Source organism: Ceratotherium simum, chromosome 25 (genome assembly GCF_057802395.1).
Source record: "Ceratotherium simum simum isolate JZ-2026a chromosome 25, ASM5780239v1, whole genome shotgun sequence".
Classification (NCBI taxonomy): Eukaryota; Metazoa; Chordata; class Mammalia; order Perissodactyla; family Rhinocerotidae; genus Ceratotherium; species Ceratotherium simum.
In genome coordinates, this window is record NC_141924.1 from 6,412,276 (window position 1) to 6,437,686 (window position 25,411).

Here is a 25,411-nt window from a genome sequence, read left to right on the forward strand (position 1 = left end):
GTGTGTGTGTGTATTGTACATGTGTGTGGTGTGTGTGTGCAAGCACTCCAGTCCTGAATCAGACAACGTTTTGGGTCCGGATTCTGGGCCCTCTGGCGTGGGTGGCAGGGGGTGGGCAGTTAGTCTCTGAGCCCACTTCTTTGCGTGTGGAGGGTGATGGTGGTAGCCGCCTAGGGGCTTGTGAGAATCAAATGAGGACGTGGCCACATGAGCTCCTGTGACAGTGCCTAGGACACTAAGTGCAGTACTTGGCTGTCACAGGGTGGCTACTGGGCGCCTTGGTATGGGCTTCTTGTCTTGGTTCCCTGTCCATCTGCAGCCATGTGACTATGACTGCACCTCTCCTCTGAGCTCCATGTCCTCTGCATATCATGGGGACTATCTTGAGAACTGAGACAGCACATGTGACGTTTCCTAGGATGGGGGACAGGTGCTTCACGAGAGTCGCTCATCTTTGCTCTTTCCTTTCCGAGGCGAGTGTCCTGGAGGCCTTCTCAGCGTCTGTTGGGAGAGTGAGTCCCACCCCTGGCCTGGATTGTCGGCCACCTCTGTTGGGTTACAGCTTCAAATGCTCAGCTGTTGCTGTTGCTGAGGGAGCTGGGCAGGTCCTGGCTGTGACTCGGTGATGTCTTGTGACTCTAGAATGCCTGTGAGCACATTGATTGAGTGGGGCAGATTGAACACAGGTGCTCACCTCTGCTTCCTCTTACAACCTCACTACATGACGATCAAGGAGAAAGCTGAACCCCTAGAGGAGGAGAGACGGTGACTGTGGGTTGGAGATGCCAGCTGAGTTTTGGAAGATCAGGCGTGGTGGCTAAGCATTGACCAACTTAGCAGGTAGAGAACCTGCATGCCTGCAGACGGGGAGGGCAGCAGGTGCACGAGCCAGTTCCAGCTGCAGAGCTCCAGGAATCGGATGCACCTGGCACCTCAGAGGGTGGCATCTGTGATGGGGGAGATTGAAAACAGGAGGCTGTTGCAAAGACAGGTTTCTTGGGGAAGTTGATCCAGAGAGGCTGTGGATTTGGGGATGTGGAGCACAGCTGTAGGCTGGGATGCAGTGCCATGTCAGAAACCGGAATCCCATGAAAACTGCACATTTGAGAGGGAGGTTCCCAGCCCCCTCCCCTGCTTGGCTCCCGGGATGCCTGTGGTCCCCCAGGGCAGAGAGTGGAGGCATCTTCTCTGGAGGAATTGACCCCAAAGAAAAGGCCTATAAATATTTGCATATGTGCATCTCCCATCTCAGCTGAGAGGGCACCCAGGCTGGGCTGCTTTCATAGACACCCAGAGCCCTGCAGTCGGCAAGCCTTGCCCCCCCCCACAGATGGCTGCATCCGGTGGCTCCTTCTTACTTGTGGATGGACTCAAGGTTAGCAGTTCTTAAAGTCTCCAACTTGAAGGACAGAGACCTGTAAAAACAAAACAAAACAAAAAGCAGAAGGAGGTTGGAGGAATCAAAGGCAACGTACAGAGCAGAAGAAAACGTGACGAAACAAAGCACCGCCCACACTCCCAACCCTGTAGCATCCTCGGAGAGTTGAGACAGATGCGCTTCACTCTGGAAAGCATCCTCACCGGAAAGGAGCAAGGAGGGATCATGAGGAACTCTGGGGATTAAAAATGTGCCAGCTGAAATTTTTAAAACTTGGTTACGAGATTTGGATGGCCAAGCAGAGGCAATATCCCAGGAAGTAGAATAAAAATCTTTTTGCAAAATTATGGCAAATAGGAGCAAAAAGATAAGAAAATTGAAAGATCTCAGAGTTCCAGAAAGAGAGAACGGAGAGTATGGAAGAGAGAAAATTAGGGAAGCCAGGATTTCCAGAACTCAAGGGCACGAGTTAAATTGAAGAACCCCCCCAACTGTCTGGCACAACGAACGTGTACAAGACCACGCTGAGGCACGTTACCGTGAAATGTCAAGACTGAGATAAAGAGAAGATCTCAGAGATTCCAGACATGAAAATGGGCCTCATTCAAAGGACAGGGACCAGGACCCCAGCGTTCTCGGCACAACGTTGGCTGCTAGAAGGGAGCGGTGCTTTCATAGTTCTGAGGGGAGGGTCTCCAGCGTGGAATTCTGTACCCAGCCCGACTGCCAGGCATGTGCGAGGGGGAGATAGATGCCTGTGGTCATGCGTGGTCTCAGAGGGTTCTCACACTGGGGGGGCAGCAGGAGGGTGAGCCCCACCAAGGCAGGAGAGGACACCAACGAGCCTGGAGCATGGTGCATCCAGCTGAGGGAGATCCTGGGAAGACAGTCGTGGGGGGCAGGGGCCCGTCCCCGAGAATCAGTGGAATTGAGAGAGCGCCCACACGGAGAGGGTCTGTTACAGAGTAGGGGGAAGAATTATTAATAGCAACACAGAAAGCTAAGCAAGCCAAGTTTTCCTCTAGGAGAAACAAAATCCAGTATCAGAAAGAGCGTGTAATCGCTACCTGGTGTACTTAAGTGAAACACTGGAGCCCTCAGTTAGCCTGGAGGCCGTGCCCTGCCTGCTCTGGGATGGGGAAGCTGGGTGGGGACTTGGAGGGCCCGCATCTTCCTTATCGAAAGTCAAGACCATCGGAAATGTACAGGTCGTAAAATAACTGTCTAAGCACATCAGAAATTTGGGGGTAGGAGAAGGATCAACCAGGCTTTGCTCTGGGGTGGGATTGGGGGGTGGGGAGGAGGACTGGGTTTTCTGTCTTATCATTATTATTATCTTTATCTCTTAGCATCTTAGAGTCCTTGACTTTTTAAACTAGGTGCATGTGTGGCTTTGGTAAATAATGAAAATGAAAGAATTCCAAAGGGTTCCAGCCCCAGGATCCTGGTGGTTGGGGCCCCGTTCCTATCGGTTCTGACCCTCGAGTGCTGGTTCCTTCTGTCCCCAGTTTTGGTGGGAATTTTGGTGGCTCCACCCCAGTGTTGGGCGGGGCTGGGCTCTGGATTCCTGGGGAGTTCTGCCCAGAACGCCAGGGGTTTCCTGCGTTTCCGAGAGGTCCCATGCCAGAAAGCATGGCCGCCGTGGCGGGAGCAGTGACCGGAAGGCCTCTCAGGAGTGACTCGCTGGTGCTGTCAGAAACGCGTCTGTAAGTGATGCACCCAGCTGACCTGAGGATGCAGCCTTGGAAGCCTGTGGCTTGTGTTGCTCCCTGCATGGCGGCCCTGCTCCGCCGGCCCCACTGAGTGTCTGGGTTGAGAGCGGGCCTCTCCTCTGCCTCTCCTTGGATTTGCTGGGAATTGGGCTGGCTTCCTGCTGCGGCCTTCCCCGCCACGCTTGCCTCCCCCGGAGGGTTCAGACTGCAGGAGGGGTGATGGGGGTCTGAGGCTCCACTTCCCCACCTGCTTTTGTACATCCTGTCCGGGTGACTACAGGACTGGAGGGGCTCCCATCCTAGCCTCGAGGCATCTCCAGTCTGCCATGCAGGTAGCACGATGAGCCCCATGCAAGGCCTCTCCCCTCTTCACTCCCCCTGCTCCCCTTGGCGTGTAGGGGAGGCCGTGTAGGGAAGTGGAGACTCGCAGACGTGGGTTCCCGCTGCAGACATAGCTCTCCCCAGCTCCGTGACCTTGGACTAATAACCTAAACTTGGGGCTTCCCTCTCCTTATAGGTACGGGGGGACTTATAAAGCCTCCCTCTGCCTGTGCAGGTGTCGCTGCAGGTGTCACCTGTTACCCGGGGTGTGGTTTCCACGGGAGGGCTCGCGTCCCGTGTTTGGATGATGGCTGCCCGGTGTGGCAGGAGGCTGTGGTGTCTTGTGTATGAGCAGTCTGGTCAGCGGTGCCATGGTGGCATTAGGAGCTCAGAATGATGCTTGCTTGTGTTGAGCCTCTGTGGCCTGAGTGGGTCACTTTGTGGCCCTGACCCCAGCAGCCCTGTGAAGCAGGGAGGGGCATCACCTCCGTTTTCTAGAAGGGGAGGCAGGGCCTCCTGGGGGCAGCCCTCAGTGCAGGCTTGTGGAATGAACAGAGGGGTGGGTGGTGGATACCCCTTGTGGTGGCCAGAGCAGCAGATCCTGAGCGAGGACTGTGACCTGGTAATCCCAGACCTCACCAGGTGGGAACATGGAGGCCTCTGTAGAAGGAACACAGAGCTGCATCCAGATCCTGGCCTTCACTTGCCTTTTCTGTGAAATGGGGTGATAGTCCTACCTTACAGGAGATGAGGTGGAAGTCTCTAGTAGCTTGGCTCTGGGCTCTGAGGAGTACCGCGGCCTTGGTGCTGAAGCTGACGGATGGGACAGATGTCCAGATGTGGATGGGAAGCCCTTGCACGGTCCCTGACGTGCAGAGTGGATGTGCATGCCCTCCTCCCTCGCCCCCACCTTCTGGCCCGGCTGCAGTGCCTGCCTGGCCTGGCTCCCATCAGAATAGCCACCAGGGAGCTGGGGAGGCGGGTTCTGGAGTGACTTGGAAGGAGCAACATATTCCGAAAGCACGGCCACCGCCACGGGAGCAGTGACCCGATGGCCTCTCAGGAGTGGCCTCTCAGGCGGCCACCCACACCACCTCAGGACGAGATGCAGCGGCTGTGAGCTCACAGGGGATGCTGGAGGGGGTCCCTGCTGTGGGAAGTGGGCACTGCTGCCACCTTAGGTGCTAGGGCCGAGGCCGCAGAGCAGGCTGTGTCCACTTCCTTAGTTACCAGTCTTTCTGGCAGAAAGCGTTGCTGAGGCCACTGGGTGATGAACAGAGGGGACTGCGGTGTGTCCTGGCTCAGGGAGGCGGCCCGCTGGGGAGACGTGTTTGCTGAGTTCCCACCGTGCTTCAGGCGCCGCTGGGTGTGGGCGCAGGTGCCTGGGCCATGACGCTGTGCCTCAGGGTTTTCTAGCCCCTGCAGGAGATAGGAAGTCAGGTGCTTGGCCTTCATGGGGTCCCAGCTGGGGAGGGAGCTCTGAGCAGGGTGCCTAGGGCGGGAAAGTCTCAGACGCGGGAGAGAGTGGACCTGGGTCAGGAGGATGCGGGGAGGGCTGCAGGTGAGAAACCAGGTGGTCACAGACCCTGGCATGCCAGACCAATCCCGTGTCCGTGGAGAAGAGGGAGTCGTTCAGGCCGCGTGTATGAAACTGTTAGAAATGTGGTGTGAGCGTGGTCGGCAGAACAACAGCCCCCGAGGTGTCCTCGTCCCCAGAATCTGAGTGTTTCCCCTCACGCAGCGAGGGAGAACTAAGGGGCCCTTCAGGCGGGAGATGGTCCTGGACTGTCTGGGTGAGCCTGGTGTGACCTCAGGGTCCCTAACAGGGGAGAGGGAGGCAGAAGAGGAGGCGGCTAGTGATGCAGTGTGACCAGAAGCTGGAAAAGGCGAGAGAACGCTTCTCCCCTGGAGCCTCCGGGAGGGAGCATGGTCTTGCCACGCCGTGGTTTTAGCCCCGTGACGCTGGTGTTGGCCCTCTGACCTCCAGCACTGTGGGATAATAATAACTGTGGATATTGGTGGATAATACCACCAAGCCGCTGAATTGGTGGTAATTTGTTACAGCAGCTGTAAGAACTGCCACATAACTGAGACACGCTCCCTGCCCTCACGAGCTGCCCCCGCGCAGCTCCCGGTCGTGCACAGCATGCCGAGTGCGGTAGGACAAGACGTGCAGGGACCCAGGCCGGGGAGGGCGCCTGACGAGACTGCGGGGCCAAAGAGCAAGTCCGAGTGGGCCAGGCAGTGGGGCCTGCTGAGGCCTTGGGCCACGGGGGTGCTGAGCTCGGGGGGTAGACGACCTGGCCGCAGCGCGGCGCACCGCGGAGGAGCTGGAGAGAGGAGGCTGGAGGCCGGCACGAGAGCCGCGGGCATGGCGGGTGTGGGGATGTTGGGCCGTGGCAGCCAGGGGAGTGGATGGAGGGGCAGAGTGGGCCCTGTGCTGACGTCTGGGGCACCTTAGGGTGGGGGCAGTGGGCGTGGAGGGGAGAGACCAGCAGGGAGAGGACTGGACGTAGTTGCACCTGGAGGAGCCTCTCCGAGCAGGGCTGTGTGACTGCAGAGCTGAGTTTGGTCCAGTTAAGGTGTTTAGAAGGGTGTCTGGCAGTGGGCAGTGACCGGGCATTGTAGTCATCATCATCTAGATGGTCTTTTTCTCTGATCCTTTGTCAGGTCTTGCCGGCCGGCTTTACGCCCTAGGAAGGCCGAGCTCCCTGCGCTTGCCCTGCGTCCCCCATTCCCGCCTTCCCTGGTGCTGGGCAGGCGCACATGTGCTCTCCTGTTGGTTCCACTGAAAGCTGGAGACGGGAAGGCCGAGAGTCGCTCCACCAGGAAATGGCCTTGGAGGGGCTGGAGAGAGGCGGCTGGGGGCAGGCCGGCGGGCCTGGCAGGTGGAAAGCTACCGTTTGGCTCTAACGAGGCTGGTCTTCCCGCATGGACATTAAATGGCGGTGAGGGTGGGGCTTGGGGAATCGATGTGTCCGTATTGATGGAAGACGATGTTAATGTGCAGAGAACGTCCGTCTGGGTCGTTGCCTGTGGGGCTGCAGGCTGGGAGTAGGGAGCACAAAAAATAGGTCCTGAGGACGTCACTGGGAGAGGCCCATTTTCGGAATGCTGCCCACAGTCCAGTTTCTAAGGTCACAGACCCCCCAGCGCAGCCGCCCCAGCTGCTGGGTGCACAGGCCTCACCGGCAGGAGCGGGTAGGCCACCTGGGCAGGAGCGCACACCGGCTCCCTGACCTTGGGCACAGTTAGGCCTCAGGAGCCTCATCTGTGAATGGGGTGATGGTCCCCACTTCAGGTTGGTGGGAGGGTCCTGTGGTGAATGGACAGAGCTCTTTCTGTTTGAATTGAAGAGCCGCCCGCCACACCACTTTCTTCCTTCGGGGCCTTGGCTCCAAAGCCGCCTCCTCTAGGAAGTAAGTCTTCCCTGATCAACGTATGCCCTTGTGATTACTCAACGCCCCGGGTGTGTTCATGCGTTCAGAAAATATGAATTGAGCACGGCCGTCTGCTGACTCTCCTGGTGCAGCAAAGAAAGGAACAGAACAGCTCATGCCCTTATGGGGGGGGGGGGGCCCGTAAAGGAATGTCAGGCTGTTCCGGGGCTGTTGGCGCAGTGGGGGCCTGGGGGCAGGGCAGGAGTGGTGGCTGATCAGGAGAGCCCACACTCCTGAAGGACCTGAGGGAGGAAAGGGCTCCAGGCAGGGGACCAGCCCATGCAAACAGCATGCTGACCAGCACGGAGGCCGGTGGACGGAGCTCAGGACGGGGTGAGGTGGTCAGAGAGGTGCCGGACGGGAGCGGAGCACGGCTGACAGCCTGCAGGCCATGGTGAAGACCGTGCTTTACTCCGAGGAGACGCGAGGCCATCGGAGGGTCTTCAGTGGACGAGGATGCGATCTGATGTCCACGTTAGAACGGTCGTTCTGACTGCTTTGTTGGAAACAGACTGGAAGGTGGGGCGAGCTGGGTGGAAGCTCAGAGCTGGGGGACTCTCGCAGTGTCGCCAGTGGGGGTGTCGGCTCTGTGCTCACCTCCATGGTAGAGCCAGTGGGGTTTGCTGAGGCGTGAGGCAGGAGTCCACCGTGTGCGTCAGCAGCTGCCCAGAGTGGGGAGGCCGTTTGCTGAGGGGGCGGGCGGGGCGGGGCGGGCAGGGGAAGTGGACAGACGTGCAGGGTAAGTGGAGCTGGCCGGGGACGGGGGGGGGGTGGGCCTGCGTGCAGCCGGGAGGAGGGCCTGAGGCCGCGCTGCGGGCAGTCAGCGTTCTCAGGGTGGGGAGATGAGGAACCGGCAGCAGAGACCCATACCCCGAAGTGAAGGGACCAGAGCGCATGGAGGAGGAACTGGACAGCTGTGTCCGTTTCTTCTGAGATGGGGTGATGACCGGGGATGGCCCTGGGCTCACTGGCGACCTGGAGCTAAAAGCCCGAATGGGGTGGGATCCGCACACATGGGCTGGAGGAAGCACCCCGAGCCACCTTTCTCCCCGGGGGGTTACCCTGTCCCTGCTGACTCTCGGTGGGTGTCCTGCCTGGCCCCAGGGTGCCTGCGAGGGCTCTGCACTGGTGGCCAGGTGTGCAGTCGGCCCACCGTGTGTGGGACTTGGGTCCCTGTCTTCCTTCCCGTGCTGAATGCCGAGATGGTAGAGCCGGGCCCGGGATGCTGGGCTGCGAGAGACGGTCCCCTCATGGTGTGATTGTGCGGTGGACAAGCATCTGGAGGAGGGCGTGGTGCCGCGAGAGAATGAGTGTTGGGAGACACCGAGGGCGTCAGGGAAGGCCGCCTTCTGGGTGGAGACGATGTGAAGCTGCTGTGCACAGGCTGAGGAGTGGAGGGGTGCCCAGCAGAGGGAAGACCCCAGTTGGAGACTCTGAGGAGTTGGGGAGCCTGCAGCCCAGGGGGCTGGTGCAGAGAACTCGGAGGGCCTTGCAGACGGTGGGACACCTGGACTCTAATGTATGAACAGTGGGAAACCGCAGAAGGCTCTGGGCTGGGGGCCACTGATCCTGAATCTGAAATGTGCTGTTCATAAGGCCTCGTGGGGCTGTCCCCAAATCCAGGCAGGGGACCTGTCCGAGCTGTGTTGCTGGGATAGCCCGTGGGGTGACCTGCGAGGAGGGGAGTTGGTCAGCAGGTCTACAGCCCTGTGGGAGGCTATGGCCTGGACACACACGAGTGCTCTTGTCCCCTGGCGGGCCTCTCTCTGCCCGATGGTTTGGGGCGTCAGCTAAGCTGTCCCATGTCCTGTGCTTGACACGGCAGTGTCTCCATGCTGGCTGGAGACTCCTTAGGGGAGCAGGTTATGCTGACCACAGCACTGGGCAGACAGGTGGTTTTTCCTTTTAATTGAATTATAACGTGTATCTATATTTCCATGTAACTACCACCAGACCAAGATGAAGAAAATCCTAGCACCCCAGAATCTCCTTCCTGTCCTCTGAGTTCATAACCTCCCCTAAAAGAACCTGCTCTCACCTTTGTCACCATAGCTTAGTTTTGCCCATTCTTGAACCTAATATAAATGGAAACATGAAAAATCATACAGATGGTAGCCTTTGGTGTCTGGCTCATTTTGCTCAACATCGCGTCTGTGGGATACGGCCGTGTCGTGCGCAGCAGCGGTTCATGGCTTCCGTTGCTGTCTAGTTTCCACCATCCAAGTATCACTACTTGTTTATTCGTCCTGCTGTTGACCGACATTTCCGTTGTTTCCAAGGTTTGGCTGTTCTGAATAAACTGCCAGGATTGTTCTGGGGCACGACTGTTGTATTGTCTTGGGTGTATACGCAGGAGTAGATTTCTTGGTCACAGGGCATACCTGTGTGTAGCTTTAGTAGGTACTTGGTAGACATAGCTTTCATCGTAAATAATTAATTGGCTGGCGAGTTGACCCTCATCACTCCTGGGTAAATGAACAGCTCAGCTTCTGGAAGCCTCAGGACAGAGAATCATCCGCGTATTACAGTCCTGAGCTCCTGGGGTGGCAGGCATGGTGGGTCCTGTTCTCTTCTCATGACGACCTTGAGAAACATCTCCTGCTCCCGTTTAGCGCTGAGAAAACAGGAGCTCAGAGGCCGGCTCGCCCCCGTCACCCCGGAGAGGTGCATTCAGGCCCAGGGCTTGCAGCTCGGCCGGTGTTCTCCCCCAAGACCCGAGGTGCTCCTGGGACCCCACCTGTGGCCCTTCAGCCCCCCTTGGGCGGCAGGCGCTGACCCGAGTGTGGGCCAGGCCCTCGGGCTTCCTCCGAGCACCCCTCACTGGGGCCTCTCTCCCTCCAGGCACAAGCTTGCTGCAGGAGGTGGTCTACTTGGTGAGCCAGGGGGCCGACCCCGACGAGATCGGCCTGATGAACATCGACGAGCAGCTCCCGGTCTTGGAGTACCCGCAGCCGGGCCTGGACGTCATCAAGGTTCTCTCTGCGCAGGCGGGCCCTGGCCTCAGGACGCCTTTGGGGCGTTCCCGCAGTTACACCCTGGGTGACAGTTGCTCCTGCAGGGTTCGGGGGGCCCCTGTGGGTGGAGGGAGAGCAGAGGTCCCGGTACCCCCAGGCAGCAAAGAGAGAGACTGACAGGCCTGAGCCCGTGACGGTGACTCTGAATCGGATCAGTGGGTGGCGTGGGTGACTTCAAGGTAGAAAGGAGGCGGATGCCCGGGAGCCGGGGGACGGGAGGGAGTACAGGGGTGAGGGGCCTCTGCCACGTCTCCCCTCTCGCCTCCCCACTGTGGCTCACCCCGTCTGGTGAGGGAGCTGGGTAGGATGTGTTTGTATCCAATATTTGGTATCAAGACTGAAATAAACGTTACCCCAGAGCCCTCTCCATTCTGACCCCTCAGATGTATCTGGAAGGTTTTCTCTCCACTCCTCTCCTTTGCCACCTCTTTAGTTCAGGCCTCATTTCCTGCGTGGACCCCCCGTCAGTTCTCCCACTAGATGAGCATCTGAAATACAGCTCTGAGAGTGCCCCCCATGTCATTGCTCCCCAAATAAAGTTCACAGTCCTGGGTGAGCCAGTCTCTGCACCCCAAGCTCTTGTGTTCGCTCAGCTGCGCCTGGCCCCCTCACACCCCTGTGCGTGGCACGTAGATTCATGCTGTGTGGACTCACCCACCGAGCCCTTCAGTAGAGTTGCACTGGGTGCCCACCGCATGCCAGGCGGCGCTGCTGTTGGTGTTGGGGTATGGCCGGGACCTAAACTGACCACGTGATGTCACGGCCTTGCAGAGCTTACATTCTAGGGAGGGGGACAGGAGGGGAAAATAAGTCGTAGTGGTTAAGTGGTGATCAGCGCCAGACAGGGAGCACAGTGGGGCAGGGCGGGGCAGGCTTCTTGGTGGGGATGTCTGAGTAAGGTCCCGAAAGATCAGAGAACGCAGTGGCCGAGCTGTGGGCCGAGGGAGGGGCCTGGCACATTCCGGGAGCGGCAGGAAGGCCTAGATGACTGTGAGAAGGCAGCTGCGCCCTCTGCCTGGGTGCCTCCTGCTTCCCCTACTGCCCCTCAAGGCCCCTCCCCGGGGCCGTTCTTGGCCCCTCCAGGCCAGGTCAGTGGCTCCCAGTCCTCGGAGCAGACCCCCAGGACCGTATAGTTTGACTCAGCCTGTGGGCGCCCGAGGACAGGGACCGTGTCCCGCTCCTGTCTGCCCCAGGGTCCAGCCTGGAGGGTGTCGGGTCTCAGGTGAGAAGTCTGTCAGGTGGGGTGCTGGTCCTGACGCTCTCTGAGACCCTGTCCACCTGGGTCCCCTTCGAGAGGCCTGGGAGGAGACTGGAATGGGCAGCTGTGCGTCCTCTGATCGCCTTTCCCTCTGGCCCTGCTGCAGGAGCTGACCTCTCCCCGCCTCATCAAAAGCCACCTCCCCTACCGCTTCCTGCCCTCCGACCTCCACAATGGTGATTCCAAGGTAACCCCGCTCCCCTCCCCGGCAGGGGTCCCACCAGTGGTCGGCCACAGCTGTAAGTTCCCGGAGAACCCCGGTGTGCTGAGGCCCTGTCTGAGGCCGACTTTGAGCCTGTGGCGCTAGCATTTAATCCATGTTTCTAATTTTGGCGTGTCTCACGTTGAACTCGGGTTTGCCCCCCAAGCCCAGCTTCCATCTGTTTGGTGCCGAGGGCTCACGGCTGCTTCAGTCTCGGATTGTTCTCGTGTTCTCAACAGCGTTAGGTTTATGAGCCCTATAATTCTCATCAGCAGCATCAGGACTGTCATTTTTCTGTCTTCTGCTGATTTTAAAGAAGTGCTTGAGGACAGAAATATAATAAGGCTCTCAAGTAATTGTCCTAGCTGATGCTAGCGCGTGGACGAGAGCGCGTCTCTGCCGGAACAGAGGAGCCGCGAGGAGGCGTTGGCCGCGGCGCACAGGGGGCCGGTTTATGGTGCAGGAGAGCAGGGGAGGTCAGATGAACCTGCACAGCGCGGCCCGCGGCGCAGAAGGATGGAGACTAACCCCGCCCCGTCCGCCCCTCCCGCCCTCCACAGGTCATATACATGGCTCGGAACCCCAAGGACCTGGTGGTGTCCTATTACCAGTTCCACCGCTCCCTGCGGACCATGAGCTACCGGGGCACTTTCCAGGAGTTCTGCCGGCGGTTCATGAACGACAAGCGTAAGTGTTTCCAGAGTTACAGCAGTGACGCTGATCGCTCATTGGACGCCCGTGGGCTCGTGCTTCGTTCACGCTGCCCCCAGTGCTCACGATGACCGCGCAGGTCCGGTGTGCTCTCCCACTTGCAGGTGAAGCGGCAGGGGCTCAGGGACGTCAGGAAGCTTGTCCCAGGTGGTAGCTAGTGCGCGGCAGAGCGGGCGTCCAGCTCAGAAGCCCTTCGCTCTCGCCATGGCGTTGGGGTTCTGAGGAGATCCCCAGTTAAAAGTGTCTTCCTGTCTGGATTCTGAACAGTGAAAACGGGACCCCGACAGCTCTGTTGTTGGTGACAGGGTGGAGGCTGCGGCTTCGTGTGAGAGCCCCACGGCCTTTAGCTGGACTTGAGGGTCGGGTAGGCCAGTGTGACTGGGGCAGGGTGCACGTGGGGTGGGGAAGGCAGTGCTCTGTGCAGGAAGCTCCTTCCCAGGGGAGAAGGGTGAGGGGGGCGGAGAGTGCCAGGGCCCTTCCACATCTCCCCTCCCCGGGGAGGAGTGGGCCGGGTCACAGCTGCTGTGCTGGGATCAGGGGGGAAGCCATCCCCTTGGCAGTGGGGTCAGCAGCTCCTCGCTGCTGTCCTGTTCCCCCTGCCCCAGGCAGCTCCCCCATTGCCAGCCATGGTGGAGAAGGTGCCCTTCTGGGACCACAAGAGGGCGGTTTAGAGTTTGCACCCAGGAGAGTTTTGACATGGGTCATATTTGTACTTCAGTTAAATCTGCACGAGACTCTTCCATACCCAAGTCTGAACATACACTTTCTATTTTATTTCCCAACTCAAGTAACAGCCTCGTTGTCCCCTTGTCGAACCCTGTCAGAGGTTCTGCAGTGAAATTATGTGATAAGATTAGGGTAAAGTGCATAATGGAAATCTGGGAATGCAGTGTCCCAAGTTTAAATGGAACTCAGGGCAGCCAGATGGGAGCTGCTTCCTGAGCCTGGTGAAGACCAGACCCTCATCAGTACACTGAAGCACAGGCCGCCCACAGGGCCTCGAGGCCTGGAACCACTCTTTCCCTGCCATTAACTCTGCTTCAGCTGTGCCTGGGGAGGAGGGCGCAGATCGGAGAGGCCCTAGGTGAGAGAGGCCTGGGGAGGAGGGGCACTAAGGAGTAAGGACCTTAGGGTAGGAGTGAGGGGTGGGAGACCACAGCACCTGCACCCTAAGGCCCCTGGAGCCTGCGAAAGCCCCTCTGTCCAGCCTCCCTTCCCCCCACCCTGCCCACTATCGGGCTCATGCCCCTCACGGTCAGCCAGGCATTTTGAGCAAGCCATTCACGAGGTTCCCAAAGCTGTGTTTTTAAGTGCCCGCATGCGCTCCTGCCTCTGTAGAGGCAGTCTGAACTCGGTGGACACCTGCTGTTTATGGTGGCGTTGTCCCCCATGCAACGCCACCATAAACAGTAGGTGTCCACCGAGTTCAACTGCCATGTGGTATGGGGCTTAAAGCTTCCTGCTCAGGCCAGAGCAGTGAAGTTATCCCAGGACAGGCCTCTCCATGTTTTGAAGGTCACAGCACCGAAGTTCAAAGCCACACACACTTGCCGTGGTCTGCACGTGTATACTTAGCTTCCCCACGTTCCCGTCACTCTCAGTGTTCCCAGCCCGTGCACCACAGCTCGGGTTCTCGAAGGAGACTTGTTCTCTCCTGTCCAAGGTTCTGAAGAATTTGAAAAATAAGGTGCAGGAGGAGCAGTGAGATGCCACTGTTCACCAATAGAGCGAGGTCAGAGGACCCGCTGATGGAAGCCCCTGGGGGTGACCTGTGCCCTCCAGGGCAGGGCGCCTGGCTGCGTGCCCAGGGACAGGAGCAGGATCACTCCCGGGGAGGGGCAGAGTGAGCTGTCACTCTCCCAGATGACCCACTGGGATATGCACGTTGACACCCAGGAGCAGATGGACCTGGTGGATGGGGTGGGGAGGAGCCCTGGCGGAGCTCTCTTCTCAGGATGACGCCTCCCGAATGGGAAAAACACCGTCCCCACCAGCAAGGGCCACAACCCTCTCTGCACCTGCCAGTCAGAGCTCGGAGAGACGGGGGCGCATTTGTCCCCATCAGCCGTGTCCCCGAGTGCAGTGACCACTTGTCCTCCCTAGAGCGGGAGGTGGCGTGGCTGTGTAAGGCCTGCCCTGCGTGTGTCCTCCTGGGGGCCAGGAGAGAACGGGATGTGCTGGGCTGGCTGTGGGCAGGGTGCTGAGGCCCAGCAGCGAGAGCCTCTACAGTGAGGAGACTGAGGCCCAGGAGACCGAGCGGGCCAGGGTTTACCCAGCAGTGGGTCTCAAACCAGGCCTCTTGGCTGAATCCCTGTTCTTTTTGTTCCTTTCATTTCTGCCCATTTACCCACTTCCCTTCCAGAGCCCCCGCTTCATGCTTTATAAAGTGCTTGCCCGGGCCTAGTTGACCTGAAGACAGCCTTTCTGCTGTCATCTGGTCCTTATGGCCCATCTGTCAGTGACCCCTGAGCCCTGATTGGCACCTAGATCCGTCAGCACCTCTGGTGGGGCTCCGGGGCTCAGGCTGCTGCTGTGCTGCCACCTGCTGGCGAGATGGCAGACTGCCGTTGGCTGGCCGGGCTGGCTAGGTGTGCCAGGACAATTGGATCCCCGTTTTCCCAACCTCGCTCACACATTTAAGTCTGAGAGGTTGGCAACTTGGGGGTGAGGCTGCATCCTCTGTTAGAGGTGTGACTCTGGCAGGGGCAGGAGCAGTCCCCTGCCGTTCCTGGGCCTCAGTGTGCCTCAGCTGTACGAGTAGGACCCGTCACGGGCGCCCTGCCCTGGTCTGACTCCCACGGAGCCTTCGCCAGGTGCCGCCAGAGTGGAGCAAGCACAGGCACGTCCCTGGCAGGCCCTCCCGGCTGAGATCTGTGCACGACACGCTCACGGCGCCCGGCAGTGCAGGAGGAGGCTCGGGAAGGCTCAGCGGCCTGCCCGGGTCTCACAGCCAGTAGAGGACTGGACGGGCCGGGCTGCCTCATTCCAGAGCCCTGTCCTTTGCCAGTCCACTCTCCTGCCCTCCCTCCTGTCTGGTCTGGTCACTGTGCTCCTGAGCCCCTCGATGGCCTCCCATCTCCTAGGCCTTTAGTGTCCACTTGCAGCCTCCCCTTTGCGCTGCCCTCTCCTCCGCACTGCTCTCTCCGCGCACTGCCCTCCTTTGCACTCCCGCTTCTCCTCGGGCCTCTTCCTTTCGTTGCCTGCCTGACTCTCACTGATCCTTCAGGGCTTGTCACAGTGTGGGAGGGCCCTCCTGTCCCACAGCGCCCCTTCCCAGCGTTGGTCACACCGGATTGTCATCACCAGTCTCCGTGGTGGTTTCCTGCCGGGCCGGGAACTCCTTGAGCCCTAGATCGTGAAGTTGTATCCACAAGGCCCGGTGTTTGCGAGATGGACGGCTCGCTGGTGAGGGAGGGTGCAGGCAGCGTGGCCCCCTCTCCTGGCCGGCCCCTCTTAGCAGGACGTGCTTCGTGCTGCCCACTCATGCCGGGGTCCTAACACGTTCTGTGGCTGAGGCCTTCCTCTGTTTAATGTGCATGCACCCTTGGGAGACTCATGCGGGAGGCCTCATGGTGACGGCATCTCAGTGTGAACAGGCGTGAGAATCAATAGTTTTTATAAAGAACATTGCACAGCAGCCTGGCTACACTGATCAGTATGTCACCCACCTGTCCGTGTGACCCCAGCCCCAACCCCAAGCCCTAAGGGGTGTAGGAAATGTGGGCTGTGGTGAGGGCATGAGCTCTCCTGTGTCAGGACAGGGCACACCGCCTCCTTCAGCGCTGTGACTTTCTGGGTCTACCTGGGGTTCTGCCTGGCAGGGCCCCATGCTCAGATCTATCTTAGAGCCTCCTGCACCCCATCCCAGCCCTGCCAGCAAATCTGACTGGCCCTAGATCCCTGTTCCTCTGGGCATCCTTCTCTTCCCAGTGACCACGTGTTAGAAAAACTCATGGGTGCCAGGTACCATCCACACCCCAGGGGAGCAGAGGCCTTCACCCCAACAGTCAGGTCTTTAAGGCGTCCAGAAGGTAGGGGAGGGGGAGGGGCTGAGGGCTGTTGGCAGGAGAGACTGGCACAGAAAGCGAGGTGACGTGGGACCTCTGAAGGCTCATCTGGGGCTGTCCGCCGAGCAAGAGCTTGTTCTTTCTTTCCCGAATCACAGCCACTGGGCAGTAGGAGGGGAGCCTTCCGGAAGGCAGGGAGCGAGGCCACCCCAGTAGGCGCGCTTCCTCCCCCGAGGCAGTGTGACTCACCTGTCCCCGTGTCTCCACAGTAGGCTACGGCTCCTGGTTCGAGCACGTGCAGGAATTCTGGGAGCACCGCCTGGACTCGAACGTGCTTTTCCTCAAGTATGAAGACATGCACCGGGTGAGTGCTTTGGGGGGTGGTGCCGTGGGGCTCAGTGGAGAGCGTGTGGGGGGCACGGAGCCTGCTCACCCCAAGGGGGAACGCCCCAGGGGGAGTAACTGGAGTGTCCAGCACTGCCCCTCCAAGACCCCGGGCCTCAGGGATGAGAGTGGGACTCTAGTTCTAGCTGTGCCCAGAGACCCGCCTGGGCCGCTACTGTGCCCCCAGCCTGTGCTGGCACACCCGGGCCCTGCCCTGCCCCGGCCTCTGCCCACCCCAAGGGCAGCATCTGGGTCGGGTAGCATGTGGTGCTTTAGAAAGCCCATCCATTACTTTCCTGCCCTGACAGTAGAAGCAGAGCAACAGGCAGACTCACCTACTGCTGCCCAGCACCCTTGCATAGGTGACCAGCTCGGGGCAAAGGGCAGAGACGGCCGAGTCCAAATTTCTCATCTCTCAGCCTGTCTGCCTTAGCGTGGCAATTCTCCAACTGCTGACAGACCCTGCAGCTTTACCTGTGAATCGATTCACGTGACGAATGTTTGAGTGCCTGGCAGAGCGTGTGGAGAAGGAAATGGGCACTAGATGGCTGTGGAATGAGTGTGCCAGGCTGGGCGGTGACGAGGGAGAGTGGAGGAAGCAGGACCTTGCCTGTGCCCCCGAGAGCTCGCTGTCTGGAAGGGGGGCCCGCATATCATGTGTCACATCATCACCTCCATTGTCGTCAACCCTTGTAAAGGCCTTGCTGCGTGCCGAGTCCTGTCCGAGTTCTTTGTGTGTGTGTTAGCACCTAACTCAAGAACAGCGTTCCCCTCTCTGCTGGATCTGCCATCTATAGAGGAACACGCTGGTATTTCTCCTTTCTCACAACAAACGGAATTCCGCAAGCCTTCCCTAGCCCTATACCCTCTCTGCCTCCTCCCCTGTTCTCCGCTCCGCTTTACTGCAGAACCCCTCAGAGTTGTCTCCACTCCTGAGCCCACCAGAGACAGGCACGCCCCCTGCGCCCCCTCGAGCTGCTCTGTCAGGCCACCCGTGACCTCTGCGTTGCTTGGTCCAGCGGTCAGTGCTCGGGTCTCATCTCACCCGCCCTCCTGGCAGCACGTGACCGGTGGTCTCCTCCTTCCCCCGGCTTCCCGGACGCCATGCTGTCTTGCGTCCCTGGCTGCCCCCTTCTTGACAGCACACCTGGGCTTGAGCCTTCAGCCCTCGCTCTCTTCTCTTTCCATCCACGCCCCCTCCCCTGGTGACCTTATCCATTCTTCGGTCTTTCAGTGTCCTTGAGACACAGAGCCCCCAGGCCAGAAGTGGACTCTCTGCTGACTTCATCTCCAGCAGCCCGCCGCACCTTTCTACGGGACTGTCTGGAGAGGTCGCAAGCTTAATGTGTCCAGACCAAACTCTGGAGGTTTCCCCCAAATCCTCTGCACTTTCTCCCGTCTGAGTTTGTGGCAGCAGCTCCATCCTCTGTGTCACTCAGGCGGAGCCCTTGAATCATCCTGGACCTCTCTCTTTCTCTCACACCCTGTGTCCATTCTTAAATCCTGTTAGCTCTATCTTCAAAATCTCTCTCTTATCTGACCATTTCCCCCCATTTCTGCCCCAATCTCCCTTCTCCCAGTCAGTGTCCTTTCTGGCTTGGATTGTTGCAGCCAATGCCTACGCGGCCTCCCTGCTCCCTCCCAGGCCTGCCCACTGTGTTTTCTCAGTGCAGCAGAGGAACTGACGGTGCTAACCCAGTCAGATCGTGTCCCTCCCGGCCCTGTGTCACTCTGGGTGAATGCCAGTCCTCCACTTCACTGTTCTAGGTGGATTAAAGACCTTAATTTTTACGTGTATACCTCTGTGTAACCACCACCCAACTCAAGATCCAAAATATTCTAGCTTCTTCCAGTTAACAGCCCCGCTTCCAGAGGTAACCACTGTTCTGATCTCTGTCACTGTACATTAGTTCTGCTTGTTTGTGACCCCCTGTGAGTGCAGTCATGCTGTGAACGTTCCTATGTCTCAGTGGGCCTGAGCATTCTTTTTCGTTGGGCAGATCCCCGGGGTGCTGGGTCACTGGTACGCTGGCCCCACTGTTATGATTGTGCCCGCCTGTAACACAGCAGTGCACATCCACGGCACGGGCCTGGGGCGGAAGGAGAAGCCCATCGCCCATCCAGCCGCGTATACACGTGCAGGGGCCGGGCTGGGACGGCACGTTCTTCCTGGAGCTTTGTTGACTCAGGGATGAGTAACTTAAACCGTTACTTGAGTATTAAACCATGAAGGAGCGGAATGCAAAGTTTACATGAACTTTAAAGCTAAAACACAAACTTTGCACCTGGCTGCTCTGGCCTTCGTCTCAGGCCCTTCAAGGTGAGCGTCCATTCTCCGCTGCCTGAGTGGGCTCAGTGAAAGGGTAGATGGGCAGCTTTCCATCAAAGTCAAGACCACGGCCCTGCCTGTGCCCTTCTCAGCCTCGACTCTGTTCTGCCAGAGCCCGTCCGGGTGACTGAATGGGGTTCCTTCTACAGTCGGGGTTTTTAGCTTCTAACTGGCAAGGGTTTATGCTTTTTTCAGAAACCTCAGTAATGGCCGAGAAGGTCTTTGGTAGAGATTAAGTGTCTACACGTCTCATTTTTAGGAATTCACATTGTTTACATTTTACTCTGAAAACCTCATTCTGAGTGAATGTCACTGGTCCCCCGGAGTGTGGAGCGGGCCTGGCAGGTTCTCACCTCTGTGTTTGACATTAGCACTTAGCACTCGAGCTCTCACCGCCTCGTGTGTCCACCAGGGGGTTCCCCCGCCTGCCTTCTCACCCCTCACTGTGGCTGCCCCAGCGTGTCGCCCGCGGATCCTGCAGCAGCCCTGCGTGCTGTTCTCCCCAGCTGCAGGGGAGGAGCGCATGGCCGTGCTGGGCCTCGTCCATGGCATGAGGCCTCTCGCCACAGCCTGCGGAGGTGGGTGCTGCCGCCCAGGTTCACAGACGGCGAGCGAAGCTCGGGGAGGTTCGGCATGTGGTCTGGAGCCGTCTGCAGCCCGTCTGCCGCGTGCTTGCGGAGCTTGGTTTCACAGCCGTGACGCCGTCTGTGTCAGTAGTCTAACTGCGTCAGTAGTCTAACTGCGTCAGTAGTCTAACTGCCGCCGCCCTGTGGTGTTCCCTCCGAGGGCCAGGTGGCTTTACTCTCTCTCGCTCTTTTTTTTCTTTTAAATAGAAACGCCCAGTGGCAGGCTAGTAGGAGGAGCTCTTTAGTCCTCTCTTGGTTCTAACGTCTGTCGCACACCCGACCCAGCCAAGCCCTGTGCCCGGGGACTTGGAGCTGAGCGCCTGTGCCTGCCCCGTGGAGCCCCTGATGGGGGCACAGCTGGGAAGGCAGGATGCAGAGCCCAGGAGTGATTGCCGTGGGAGTCCAGAGAGGGGCTGACATGTAAACTGGCTTTCACAGGAAGCTGTTTTTTAAGGTTGAAATGTACCAAAGAAGTTAAACATGTTTCTTTACTGTAGGACTTCTCAGAGGCTTTCGTGTGCTCACTTGCTTGGTAAACCTGCAAGGAGGAGACAGCCTCCAGCATTTTCCTAACATCTGACCCAGACACTGCCAGCATTTGGGGACTGCCTGGTGACAGCTCAGGGTTCCAGGCAGAACATTTAGGGTCACGACACAGATTGAGAATATGAGGTGCCTTGGTATTTCCAAGGGGGAGAGTGGTGGCAGAGGGGAGTGGCTGTGTGTGGTGAGCAGGTCTGCGTGGCCCTCTCCCGAGACTGCTGGGCTGCATCACTAATGCTCCCGCTATCAGGGATGGAGTGATGGGGCCCAGAGATGGCTCTGTGTCCCCCAGGCCACCTGTAACTGGATCTTGCTTCAGACCAAGCCAGCTCCTTCTGCCGGGTGAGGTGGGCATAGCCGTGGGGCCTGTCGGGGTCCTGCCAGGTGAGGTGGGCACAGCTGTGGGGCCTGTTGGGGTCCCCAGAGGCCTCCTTGCTCTCCCAGGTGCCAGTCCAGACTCCAGCTGATGGTGTGGAAGAAGAGGAAGAAGAGAGCGAGCTGAGTCTTGCTCCTGGCACAGTCCCGAAGTGAACTCAGCCCACCTGTGACGGGCTCGCCTGCCCTCTGCTCTTGTCTTCCAGGACCTGGTGACAATGGTGGAGCAGCTGGCCAGATTCCTGGGGGTGTCCTGTGACAAGACCCAGCTGGAGTCCCTGATCGAGCACTGCCACCAGCTGGTGGACCAGTGCTGCAACGCCGAGGCCCTGCCCGTGGGCCGGGGTACGCGCCCCTGCCGCCTCCCTCCGCCTCTGCCCAGGGACCCCGCGCCCCGTTCCCCTCTCTGCAGTGTCCGTTATCCCCACTTGGTGTTCACTGCCCTGCGTCTCATTTCTCCGGAGCCCTCTGCTGTGCAAGGGGCACGAAGGCCATCTGAAGCCGGTGCCCGTGTGGAGCAGCGGTGTCCCTTCCCCGGGATTTGCACTGTAACCATGCAGACAGCGTTTTAGTCCCCAGGAGTGACTGTGGGATGGTTCAGGCTTTGTGGGCAAGATGTTTTCAAGCAGGTGCCTTCCCAGATGGCCCACAGAGCAGATCCTGGGGATGGGTTGGACTATGAAATTGCGAAGCCCCAGGTGTGCAGATGGACTCCTCACTCTTCAGCTGGCTGTGGGAGACTTACAGGAGGTGGGGGGAGGGTTCCCACGTGAGGAACTGCCGTTCTCCTTCCTTCCCCTGAAGGGAGCTGGTGGCACAGGTGAGCAAGGGCCCCGCCTGAGGGAAGGCGAGTGCCTGAGCAAAGTGCAGGCTTCTCCCAGGGTTGGCCAGGCGGGCTCCGCAGAGGGAGGAGGTACGCTCCAGGGAGCGAGAGAGGTTCCTGGGGCCTGCAGCAGTTTGCGATGGAGAAGATGCTCCAGGCAGGAATTCTTTCCAGATCCACCTGGGTTGCTCTCTCTGTCCTCAAAGGCTCATGGTATCTGAAGCTGCTTGCTTGTGGGGAGCTCAGGCGTTCAAAGCCCCTGACCCCCAGGGTGGTGGCCGTGGCCATATAAGCCACCCTCTTGTAAGTATGCACTGCCTGTGACAGTTGGCACTGTAGACCTGAATTTGGAGCTTCCTCGGGTGATGAGAATGTCCGAGGGGAGGCCCAGAGATGCTGCTGGATCCTGCAGCACCTCTCAGATACAGGGGAGGTGCCTGGTGGGGAGAGGGGCGCTGGCTGCGTGCTGGGAGAGCCTTAGGTCAGGCCTCTGAGCTTCTGCAGCCTTTGTTCTTCCTCTAAGAAGGGCTGGTCACGGCTGCTGCTGGCCAGCAGGGCTGGAGGTCAAGTGGAAGGAAGGTCCCTTCCCGTGAGGGCCGGGCAGTCAGCTCCTCCAGGAAGACAGCAACTGAACCCAGAATACCTCGTGATTTGTTTCCTGGCTGCGTCTTCACGATATTTGTTATTTAAAATTCATTTGCTCCTTTTCAGTTTTGTTTTCGCTGTCTTTTGTTATCCTTGGATGTGACCTTCTCCGGAATACCCCTTTTGTTCATTTGTGTGGCGAAGAAGCGTCGAGAACGTCTCGTGTGCCTGTGTGCTCCTTCTGACGTGTTTGCTTTATCATGGTTTACGTTGGTTTTGCTTCATTTCAGTTTTGATTTTGTTTTCTTTTAGCACATTGCCTCTTTGCTCAGAAGACCTTCTTGCGTGGGTGAGCACGCAGGGGCTCGAGTAGCCAGCTGCACTGCTTAAATTTGATTCATATCCCAGCATAAATTGCACTGTCTTGATTCCAAATCCTAAACCAGGTGGGTGACACCTTTGATGAGCTCTCAGCTGCCTCAGCTGAGAAAAATAATCATGAAAAAATATATTTATAGTGTGCTTGGTCTAGAAGCTTCTAATTTTGTCCCTTAGGTATCATTAGAGGGTAGCAAGAGCAATTTTCCTTGTTTTTTCCCTCTCCAACACTGACATAGAGTTTTTCATTACCAAAGAGGAAATCCTTGTGCTGGATATGTGAGCTCAGCATTTTCAGGGTTGCAATTTTAAACCTGAGGTCCTGCCAGGACAAGGACGACTGTTAATAGCGGAGCTGTGAAGGATATTTGCTGGAGACGGTCAGAGCTCTGGTCTCAGATACGCTGATGGTGAAACGAATTCTAAACGAGTATTTCAGTCCCCCAGGTAGTTACTTGAAAGCGTAGGCAGCTCTCTGGGTGATGTGTTCACGGCTCCCCGGGTGGGAGAGCAGAGTCCCCACTCCTGGCATCTTCATGGTCACCATTCGTATCTGACCAGACTGGCTGAAGATTTTGTAGTTAACAAGAAAAGTAGGTTCAGGGCTTTTGGGGTCATTTTGAGCTCTCTCTCCTTTTTGCCTCAGCCTTCATAAATTAACTGGTGGACCCGTGCCTGCACATCAGTCTGCAGGCCCAGTGCTCCTTCACACCTGCCAGGAAAAGGTCTCGTCTTTTGGCCGAGCCTCGCTGCGCTGTGGCTGTGACAGAGCAGCTGGGACCGCCGTGACTTACACCGGTGTGGAGTCGGGGGGTTCTCGATGCGGCCTGCAGTGGCCATCTGTTCTTGAAAGCTCCTTTACCCTGCGGCTGTTTCGTTCCCTTTAAATTTCTCCCCGATGTTGCACGGGCGGGCTTCTCAAAATCTTCCCCCTTGACCCTGTCAGGAGGCTTCCTACTCGCCATAAAATGTTCTGCCTTTTTGGCTGATTTTTTTTCCTTTTCAAATTCTCCAGAAGCAAATGCCGCCTTGGTGGAGCTGTTGAGCCGTGAGTGAGTTGTGGTGTGACGGAGGACCCAGATCCCCACGATGCCCAGAGCAGTAGATCCATTCCCCAGACGCTGTCCGTCCTCCGACAGGACCCACCCGCTGTGTGCCTAGTGCTGGGATTCAGCAGTGACGTGGGTGGAGGCCCTCCTCACGGCCTCAGCTCTGCGCCTTCAGGGTGCTGGGCCCACCGAGCAGGAAAGGATGTGAGGACAGCCCGACTCAGGGAAGTGGGTTCAGAGCATCTGTAGTTCCGATGGCCTGTCCTGCCCCCATAGGCCAAGTTCAGAGGGGTCCCGGAATAGATCTGGAACCTCCCAGATCCGTTTCCAGGGCTTCCTTTGGTTCGCTAACTGGCCTGACAGCAAGTGAAGTCAGCGTGTTCTGCTCTTGTTTGTGTTTCAGGAAGAGTTGGGCTGTGGAAGGACATCTTCACCGTCTCCATGAATGAGAAGTTTGACTTGGTGTATAAACAGAAGATGGGGAAGTGCGACCTCACGTTTGACTTTTATTTATAATGACGGCAACAGCAAACCTGCATGCTCACAATACCCGACCCTCTCCTAGCTAACGTCCTGTAGGCACACACCTGTTACTCGCTGGACAAACTCCGGAAGCAGTCAGTGTAAGACCAAGGGAGGGAGGGAAACAGCGGAGAAGCTGGAGGAAGTGGGATGGTTTCCAGTCCAGAGCAGCTGTCTCGCCTTTGCAATTTGAAGTCTCTCCATGTCTGGTTACCAACGTGGTAAAGATAGCAGTCCTGAGGGCCTGTACCATAGTAGAGAGTCTGTAACATATGCGACTAGAGTGTCTGCCTTGTACACCCCCACATTATTCACTGTATTTTATAGAGCTTTTCACTGGAAATCTAAATAAATGTCAGTAAACCAAATAAAAGTTCATTTCCGAGGGGACTCAGGAGCGAGCCACGCCCGGATGGTAGAAAGATCTCAGGGTTGACTCTTTATTTTTGTATTTTTGTTTTGTACGGCACAGCCATGAGGTCCTCACCTGGTTCTGAGATGAAGGTGAGGGCAGAGGATGAGTTGAGGTGTGGGGGGGAACCTGTTCCTTCCGATGGAGTTCAGTTCTTTGTACCCTCCCTGAAATAAAGCAGAAACCGTCCACTGGGGCATTTTCAGAAAGGATGCCCTTCTGCTAGAGACTTCCAGCAGGTGGCTCTAAAGGCCCGATACAGAGGAGCCTGTGGAACATTCCATGAGGGAACCTGCCCGGCGAGGCCAGCAGATGGGAGTCCGCCACAGTGACTGGAGAGCCCGCCACAGAGACATGAAACGCGCTCGGAATTGGAGTCTCCTTCCGCAGTCTTACTTTTGTTCCCCAAAGCAGAAAGCTGCTCGTGCTGGCAAGCAGATGCTGAGTAGTAAATTTCTAAGATTCCTGGGTCTTTATCTGTCATTCAGTCGTTCCGTCTGTACCTGAGGCTCTCAGCTGTGGGAGAACCATTTTGCAAGTTTAACGCCATGCTTCACTCACTCGCCTGTCTCCACGCGCCCCGTGCCTCGGTGTGTCTGAGGGAATAGAGGTGGTGCCCTTATTGCCCCCCTAACTGCCTCATTATCTGGCTGGAGAAGAGGCGGAGAGGCAGCCTGGTAGCTGCAGGGCCGGAAGCCAGTTTGTGTGCCTATTGCCGCCCTGGTAGGAGTGGGGTTGTCTTGGTTGTGTACGTGGCTGGGAAGTGCCCGATGGTGGTCAGAGGGGTCGCTGCTGTGTGAGGGGTCTCTGTTGTGTGTTGCCGTCTTTGGAGAGGTGCAGACATACGCTCATGTTTCTGTTTGTGAAGGAGAGCAGCTTGAACAGGGCGGGTGGTCCGTGGCACTGCATGGTGGGCTTGGCAGCACCTTTTCTGTGTATCTCTGAGGGAGGCTGCTTTCTGTGAAATTTCTTTTCTATTTTTCTATTTTTAGTACTGTATGGATATTACTGAGCACCACACACGATAATTCTGTGCTTGCTTGCATCTTTAATAAAGACACGTCCCATGCCTTGTGTCGAGCGTGTACTGACGGGTGAAGGGGCCCCACGTGGTCCCCTCAGCATCTCAGGGCAGCGTGAGTGTGAGCCCGCTGACACCCTGTCCTCAGGGCTGACTGCACAGGGTCCTGGGCCCACGTTGGGTTTGGCTGTTTCACTTGGACTCAGACATTCCAAGGGTTGAATTCCCCTCGCTATCTGTCCATTCACCTTTGATAACTTTTCTAAGCTGATGTGGAAGAAAGGAGGGGGAAAAAGGAGAAAAGCACGGGGGAGAGTTTGG

General features: G+C 57.8%; 1 protein-coding gene across 11 annotated transcripts in view; it reads left to right on the forward strand.

Annotated features, from left to right (window-relative positions):
• SULT4A1 (sulfotransferase family 4A member 1) overlaps window positions 1-25,139 on the forward strand; it is a 35,672-nt gene extending 10,533 nt beyond the window's left edge. Inside the window, exons 2-8 of one of the 11 annotated variants that reach the window (XR_015556340.1) lie at window positions 9,693-9,823; window positions 11,230-11,310; window positions 11,886-12,012; window positions 16,313-16,407; window positions 20,507-22,154; window positions 23,102-23,138; window positions 23,539-23,603. Coding sequence is in view for 3 of the 11 variants with exons in the window: in XM_087448775.1 (XP_087304901.1) it covers window positions 9,693-9,823; window positions 11,230-11,310; window positions 11,886-12,012; window positions 16,313-16,407; window positions 20,507-20,872 (800 nt within the window). In the remaining 8 variants the exon portion in view is untranslated. Of the gene's footprint in view, window positions 1-9,692; window positions 9,824-11,229; window positions 11,311-11,885; window positions 12,013-16,312; window positions 16,408-20,506 lie in introns of all 11 variants that reach the window. The other 10 variants (XR_015556335.1, XR_015556334.1, XR_015556337.1 and 7 more) reach the window with 10 other exon arrangements.
• The last annotated feature ends 272 nt before the right edge of the window (window positions 25,140-25,411 follow it).